The sequence below is a fragment of the Colobus angolensis genome, unplaced genomic scaffold (genome assembly GCF_000951035.1).
Source record: "Colobus angolensis palliatus isolate OR3802 unplaced genomic scaffold, Cang.pa_1.0 Scaffold39, whole genome shotgun sequence".
Taxonomy (NCBI): Eukaryota; Metazoa; Chordata; class Mammalia; order Primates; family Cercopithecidae; genus Colobus; species Colobus angolensis.
This window is the reverse complement of record NW_012117265.1, coordinates 1264957-1273220: the sequence shown is the minus strand read 5'-3', so window position 1 is coordinate 1273220 and position 8264 is coordinate 1264957. Positions and strand designations below refer to the sequence as shown.

Below are 8264 nucleotides of genomic sequence, written 5' to 3'. Positions count from 1 at the left end.
TTTTTTTGAGACTGAGTCTGGCTCTGTCAAACAGGCTGGAGGGCAGTGGTGTGATCTTGACTCACTGCAACCTGTCTCCCAGGTCCCAGCGATTCTCCTGCCTCAGCCTCCTGAGTAGCTGGGATTGCAGGCTCACACCACCGGGCCCAGCTAATTTTTGTATTTTTACTAGAGACGGGGTTTCACCATGTTAGTCAGGCTGGTCTCAAACTCCTGACCTCGGTGATCCACCCATCTCTGCCTCCCAAAGCGGTGGGATTAAGGCATGAGCCACCGTGCCCGACCTTTTGCTTGTTTTTTGATTGGTTGCTTTTTTGTTTGTTTGTTTTTTTAGAATTTTAGGAGTCCTTCATACCTTTTGGGTACCAGTTCTTGATCAGATAGGTGTTCTGCAGATATTTTGTCCCAGTCTGCCACCTGTCTTTTTATTCTGTTAACAGAGTCTTTTCCAAAACATTTTTGTTTTGAATGAAGTCCAATTTATCGATTTTCTCATTCACAGATCATGTTTTCTGTGTTGTGTGTGAAACCTTATTGGCAAATCCAAGGTTGTCTTGGTTTTCACAAGCGTGAAAGAAGTTGTGAGTTTTGTGTTTTCCATGTAAGTAAATGATTCATTAGGAAATAGTAAAGGTGCAGTTCTGTGTCTAATTCATTTCTTTGCTTTTGCTAATTCAGGTGTTTCAATACCATTTGTTTTGTGCCACCATGCCTAATTTTTTATTTTATTATAGAGACGGAGTCTCCTTATGTTGCCCAGGCTGGTCTCAAATTGCGGGGCTCGATTGATCTGTCCGCTTTGGCCTCCGGGTTTGCATTTTTAATACATGTCTTTATAGTAGGTTTTTCTGTGTTCCTAGTGCCTGTCTTGTCATCTTATGGAATCTTCTCTTGTATATTTAGTTTATTGAACGTTTCTAATGATCAGGAGATATTAACACATTTATGCTGGAGGTTGCACTTTTTTGAATTGCAGACGTGTGAAAAATCAGACTTTGGCCATGACCTTGAGCAGTAGGATATAAATAACTCCCACATGTTCCAAAAATGGAACATTAGGCATAAATTAGTTAAGGCTTGTCAGATGCCTTTTCTGCCTCTGTTAGGACATTCTCGTGGTGTTTTGTTTGTTTGTCTTAAGATAGAGACTCACTGTTTCGCCCTGGCTGGAGTGCAGTGGCATGATCTCGGCTCACTTCAACCTCCGCCTCCCAGGTTCAAATTATTCTCCTGCATCAGCCTCTCAAGTAACTGGGACTACAGGCACGTGCCACCACGCCTGGCTAATTTTTGTATTTTTTTAGAGATGGAGTTCCACCATGTTGGCCAGACTGGTCTCAAACTGCTGACCTCAGGTGATCCGCCCGCCTCAACCTCCCAAAGTGCTGGAATTATAGGCATGAGCCACCGTGCCTGGCTGCTACTGTGATTTTTTATCATTACTTATCTTAAAAGAAAATGTAAAACTTACCGGCTTAAGAAATTTTACATGTACAGTTGAGATAGTTTGACAAATCTATGTAAGTTCTCTAAGATGAATTCTATTGTATTTTGCTTTTTTCAATTATCCTAAGATTTCATGAATGTTGTAGTACAGGCCAATATGTTATTTTCTTTTTCCTTTTTTTTTTTTTTTTGAGTCGGAGTTTCACTCTTGTTGCCCAGGCTGGAGTGCAATGATACAATCTTGGCTCACCGCAACCTCTACCTCCCGGGTTCAAACAATTCTCCTGCCTCAGCCTCCTGAGTTGCTGGGTTTATAGGCACGTGCCACCACACCCAGGTAATGTTGTATTTTTAGTAGAGATGGGGTTTCTCCATGCTGGTCAGGCTGATCTCAAACTCCGACCCTCAGGTGATCCGCCCACCTCGGCGTTCCAAAGTGCTGGGATTACAGGTGTGAGCCACCATGCCCAGCTAAGATGTCATTTTCTAAGAGTAAATAATATTCCATTTTATGTATATGCTTACCACATTTTGTTTTTCCATTCAGCCGTCAATGGATATGTGGGTGGCTGCATTGCTCATTACTGCCACCTCAGGAAGGTCGTATAGTGGGTAAATCTGTGCTTATTACACCTGGGTATCTCTTAGGAGTTTCTTGTTTGCCCTCTTGTGTACATATGGTGCCAGGTTTTTTTTAGGAATGTCCCCTTTGCCCTGTCAGCATCTATCTAGCTACATTCTGGCAGGATAACTGCAAAGTGAATGATTCCTGGACATCATAATGGAAGTTTCTTTCTACCCAGGTGATTCCCCTACTCTCTGCTTATATCTAGCATGTCTGTTTCGGGTGGTCCCTGGGGGTGTGAGATTTCCCGGGGGCTCCCCCTCGTGCTCATTGCTAGCTATCTGCTTCATCTGACAATATCATCAAAGATTAGACTTTGGGAACAGGCATTTTCAAGGATATATGGCCTCAGGACTGCTAATGTTAACTTTGTTCTGCATATGAATTCACAGGACTCTATTATGACAGGTACTGCAGACCCACAGTCCAAGAGACAGTAGGGACAGCCAGGCAGCTCACTTTTCTCCCTGGGTTCAGTGAATACACACATTTTCCTATTCTGCTGTGGCTTTACACTTTGTTCAGTTCTAGCATCACGATTGCTTTTTGAACTAGCCAGGTGTGGTGGCACATGCCTGTGGTCTCAACTACTCAGGAGGCTGAGGCATGACAATCGCATGAACCCAGGAGTAAGACGTTGTAGTGAGCCAAGATGGTGGCACTACACTCCAGCCTGAGTAACAGAACGAGATGCTGTCTTGAAAAAAAACAATTGCTGGCCAGGCATGGTGGCTCACGCCTGTAATCCCAGCATTTTGGGAGGCTGAGGCAAGCAGATCACCTGAGGTCAGCAGCCTGACCAACATGGAGAAATCCTGTCTCTAGTAAAAATACAAACTTAGCTGGGTATGGTGGAACATGCCTGTAATCTTAGCTACTCAGGAGGCTGAGGAATAAGAAGTGCTTGAACCCCAGCAGTGAGCCAGCATCACGCCATTGCGCTGCAGCCTGGGCAATAAGAGTGAAAATCTGTCTCCAGAAAAAAAAAAAAAAAGTTGCTTTATGGAAGAAGGTAAGTATACACAGGGAGAAAGGGATCTGATGAGCAAAGCAGGGAATAAATGTTTGGAGTCCACAGCATCCTGAGAACTTCTTGAGAATAGAGTCTAAGCCCCCAGTGCTGTCACTCTCACCCATCCTCCTCTGCACATGTGAGATGTTTCAGGACCCAGTGGCCTTTGAGGATGTGGCTGTGAACTTCACCCAGGAGGAGTGGGCTTTGCTGGATATTTCCCAGAGGAATCTCTACAGGGAAGTGATGCTGGAAACTTTCAGGAACCTGACCTCTATAGGTAAGAATGACAATATTCCTTTCCTCAGTCCATTAGTGAACCAGTGTTTCTAGCTCATCAATGCTGTTGAGTGATTTAGAACATAGACAGGAAATACTTTGATGAATAAATGAGGTATGGCTGCAGTAAATCATGGGCATAGAATCTAATACTTTTTTCACAATTTTATAATGCCTCAGGACTATTTTTGTGTGTCTGTATTTTAGGAAAAAGTTGGAAAGACCAGAACATTGAATATGAGTGCCAAAACCCCAGGAGAAACTTCAGGTAATTTGTACTTATAAGACAAAGCAGTGTCTCTCTAGACAATCTTAGAATATGACAATATATTAAAAATAAGTAAAACAAAGAACTAAGTCCAGGATCAAATTCATTTATTTTTAGAATATGTGATCAAAAAACATATATGTAAATGTGGCCTAGGCTGTGGACTCAGTCCTGTAGTCCCAGTCCTTTGAGAAGTGGAGATAGGAGGATAGCTTGAGGCCAGCAGTTCAAGAACAGCCTGGGCAGCATAACAAGACCACAAGTCAACAACAGCAAAAAATGAGCTGGGCATTGTGGTCTGTAGTCCCAGCTACTCAGGAGACTGAGGCAGGAGGTTCACTTGAGCCAGTTAAGGCTGCAGTAAGCTATGATGATATCACTGCACTCCAGCGTGGGCAACAGGACTAGACCCTGAAACAAAAGAAAAATGACACAGAGTATTTAGTATTTGTAAAATAGTTTACTTGGGAAGAGTATTAAGAAGTCCCATATAGGCCAGGAGCGGTGGCTCAAGCCTGTAATCCCAGCACTTTGGGAGGCCGAGACGGGCAGATCACGAGGTCAGGAGATCGAGACCATCCTGGCTAACACGGTGAAACCCCATCTCTACTAAAAAATACAAAAAACTAGCCGGGCGAGGTGGCGGGCGCCTGTAGTCCCAGCTACTTGGGAGGCTGAGGCAGGAGAATGGCGTAAACCCGGGAGGCGGAACTTTCAGTGAGCTGAGATCCGGCCACTGCACTCCAGCCTGGGTGACAGAGTGAGACTCCGTCTCAAAAAAAAAAAAAAAAAAAAAGAAGTCCCATATAAACATTTTTTTTAAATAATAGTTATGGCTGGGACACCTTGTAGAATATGTTGTCCAGTCACCTTCAAACAATTCAGCCAGGGCAGAAAGCCTATACTTTGACAGACAGTGTTAAAAATGCAAGTGCAGTACTTGTTGATGAATATAAAATTACTTATAAACAAACCCTTCGTAATGTGCTTCTCACTTTTGACAGGAGTCTCATAGAAGACAAAGTCAATGAAATTAAAGAAGACAGTCATTGTGGAGAAACTTTTACCCAGCTTCCACAAGACAGGCTGAACTTCCAGGAGAAAAAAGCTTCTCCTGAAGTAAAATCATGTGACAGCTTTGTGTGTGGAGAAGTTGGCATAGGTAACTCATCTTTTAATATGAACATCAGAGGTGACATTGGACACAAGGCATATGAGTATCAGGAATATGGACCGAAGCCATGTAAGTGTCAACAACCTAAAAAAGCCTTCAGATATCGCCCCTCCTTTAGAACACCAGAAAGGGATCGCACTGGAGAGAAACCCTATGCTTGTAAAGAATGTGGAAAAACCTTTGTTTTCTATTCAAGCATTCAAAGACACATGGTAATACACAAAGGGGATGGACCTTATAAATGTAAGTTTTGCGGGAAAGCCTTCCATTGTCTCAGATTATATCTTATCCATGAAAGGACTCACACTGGAGAGAAACCATATGAATGTAAACAATGTGGTAAATCCTTCAGTTATTCTGCTACCCTTCAAATACATAAAAGAACTCACACTGGAGAAAAGCCTTATGAATATCAGCAATGTGGGAAAGCATTTCATAGTCCCAGATCCTATCGTAGACATGAAAGGAGTCACACGGGAGAGAAGCCTTATCAGTGTAAGGAATGTGGGAAAGCATTCACGTGTCCCCGTTACGTTCGTATACATGAAAGGATCCACTCTAGGAAAAACCTTTATGAATGTAAGCAGTGTGGGAAAGCATTATCCTCTCTTCCAAGTTTTCAAACACACATAAGAATGCACTCTGGAGAAAGACCTTATGAATGTAAGATATGTGGGAAAGGCTTTTGTTCTGCAAATTCATTTCAAAGACATGAAAAAATTCACAGTGGAGAGAAACCCTATAAATGCACGCAATGTGGTAAAGCCTTCCCTCATTCCAGTTCCCTTCGATATCATGAAAGGACTCACACTGGAGAGAAACCCTATGAGTGTAAGCAGTGTGGGAAAGCCTTCAGATCTGCCTCACACCTTCGAGTGCATGGTAGGACTCACACTGGAGAGAAACCCTATGAGTGTAAGGAATGTGGGAAAGCCTTCAGGTATGTGAATAACCTTCAAAGTCATGAAAGGACACAAACACACATAAGAATACACTCCGGAGAAAGATGTTATAAATGTAAGATATGTGGGAAAGGCTTTTATTGTTCCAAATCGTTTCAAAGACATGAAAAAACTCACACTGGAGAGAAACTCTCTGAATGCAAGCAATGTTCATTAGTTCCCGTTCCTTTCGATATCATGAAAGGACTCACACTGGAAAGAGGCCATATAAATGCAAGCAATGTGGGATAGCCTTCAGAGCTGCCTCAGTCCTTCAAATGCATGGTAGGAGTCACCCTGAAGAGAAACCCTGTGAGTGTAACCAATGAGGGAAAACCTTCAGATCTGCCCCACACCTTCGAATGCATGGTAGGACACATGATGGAGAGAAACCCTATGAATGGAAGGAATGTGGAAAAGCGTTCCATAATTTCTCTTTGCAAATACATGAAAGGATGCACAGAGGAGAGAAGCCCTGTGAATGTAAGTGTTGTGGGAAAGCATTCAGATCTGCCAAGATCCTTTGAAGTACATGCAAAACACACACTGGAGAGAAACCCTATGAATGTAAAGAATATAGGAAAGCATTCAGCTTGCCTACTTCCTTTCATAGACATGAAAAGACACTAGAAGGAAACCCTATGAAGGCAAGCAATGTGGCAAAGTTTTCACTTCTTCCAGTTCTCTTCAATATCATGAACTCACACTAGGGAGAAACCCTATCAATGTAAGCAATGTGCGAAAGCCTTTATTTCTTCCACTTCTTTTCAATATCATGAAAGGATTCACATGGGAGAGAAACCCTATGCATGTATGCAGTGTGGGAAAGCCTTCATCTCTTCTAGTTCCCTTCGATATCATGAAAGAACTCACATTGGAGAGGAGCCCTGTGAATGTAAGCAATGTGGAAAGCCTTCAGATCAGCCTCACACCTTCAAATCCATGGAAGGACTCACACTCGAGACAAACCCTATGCATGTAAGCAGTATGGGAAAGCATTCAGACCTGACAAGATTCTTTGAATACACATAATGAATGTAAACAATTAACTGTTTATAATAACTGTATACTAACAAATGTTATTCTTTTTAAATAATTAAGAAGCTATAATACCCCATTGGTGTCATGTATTAGATCAACCTTATACTGTTAAATTGTTATTACTTGGACATTGTGAGTCAGGATAACCATGTGGATAAAATGCCAGGCATCTGGTTTTTTTTTTTGGAAATTTTACTTTTCATACTTAGGTACTTACATTTTTATCTAACCCTAATCAATCTTTCCTTCTTTCTTTCTTCTCTTTTTTTCAGAAAGAATCTCACTCTGTCGCCCAGGCTGGATTGCAGTGGCATGATCTCAGGTTGCTGCAACCTTTGCCTCCAGGGTTCAAGCGATACTCCTGCATCGGTCTCCTGAGTAGCTGGGACTACAGGCATGTGCCACCATGCCAGGCTGATTTTTTTGTATTTTTTATTAGAGATGGGGTTTCACCATATTGGTCTGGTTGGTCTCGAACTCCAGACCTCATGGTTTGCCCCACCTCAGCCTCCCAAAATGCTGGGATTACAGACATGAGCCATCGTGCCCAGCCTCAACCCTAATGTTTTATTCACTCATAATACCAAGAGTTATCTCATGTACCTCTGAGTGCCGCCTTCTCCAAAACCAGCAGTGCCATACCTGCTGTCAGCAAGGATGTAATATACCATAGTGATAAAGATGACCAAAAGCCATAAATGACTGTGAGATGTATGAGAATTACAAGTCACATTAGTAAGAAGAGAAAAATTTTGGTCATGTTTATGATTTGAAATATGTTTTCCTTTGTCACATTTAGAAATAAAGTTAGAGGCCGGGCACGGTGGCTCAAGCCTGTAATCCCAGCACTTTGGGAGGCCGAGACGGGTGGATCACGAGGTCAGGAGTTCGAGACCATCCTGGCTAACACGGTGAAACCCCGTCTCTACTAAAAATACAAAAAACTAGCCGGGCGAGGTGGCGGGCGCCTGTAGTCCCAGCTACTCAGGAGGCTGAGGCAGGAGAATGGCGTAAACCCGGGAGGCGGAGCTTGTAGTGAGCTGAGATTCGGCCACTGCACTCCAGCCTGGGCGACAGCGAGACTCCGTCTAAAAAAAAAAAAAAAAAAGAAAGAAATATAGTTAGAAAATGCCCTTGTTTTTGTCCTGATTCATCATGGCCACTGAGGAGCATCGTCTCATACGCCTGGTATATGACATGTGTCTCTCCAACAGTAAAAGACCTGGCCTTGGCTGGGCATGGTGGCTCATGCCTGTAATCCCAGCACTTTGGGAAGCCGAGGTCAGGAGTTCGAGACCATTCTGACCAATATGATCAAACCCCGTCTCTACTAAAAATTCAAAAATTAGCAGGGCGTGGTCGCATGTTCCTGTAATCCTAGCTGTTCAGGAGGCTGACACAGGAGAATCGCTTGAATATAGGAGGCAGAGGTTGCAGTGAGCTGAGGTCACACCATTGTATTCCAGCCTGGACAACAA

The 8264-nt window shown here is 43.0% G+C and overlaps 1 protein-coding gene across 1 annotated transcript in view; it reads left to right on the top strand.

Annotated features, from left to right (window-relative positions):
• Nucleotides 1-6074, top strand: part of LOC105520933 (zinc finger protein 69-like) — a 22763-nt gene extending 16689 nt beyond the window's left edge. Inside the window, 4 exon segments of the mRNA XM_011954948.1 lie at nt 3237-3363; nt 3570-3630; nt 4635-5917; nt 5920-6074. Coding sequence (XP_011810338.1) covers nt 3237-3363; nt 3570-3630; nt 4635-5917; nt 5920-6074 — 1626 coding nt within the window.
• Nucleotides 6075-8264: the final 2190 nt, after the last annotated feature.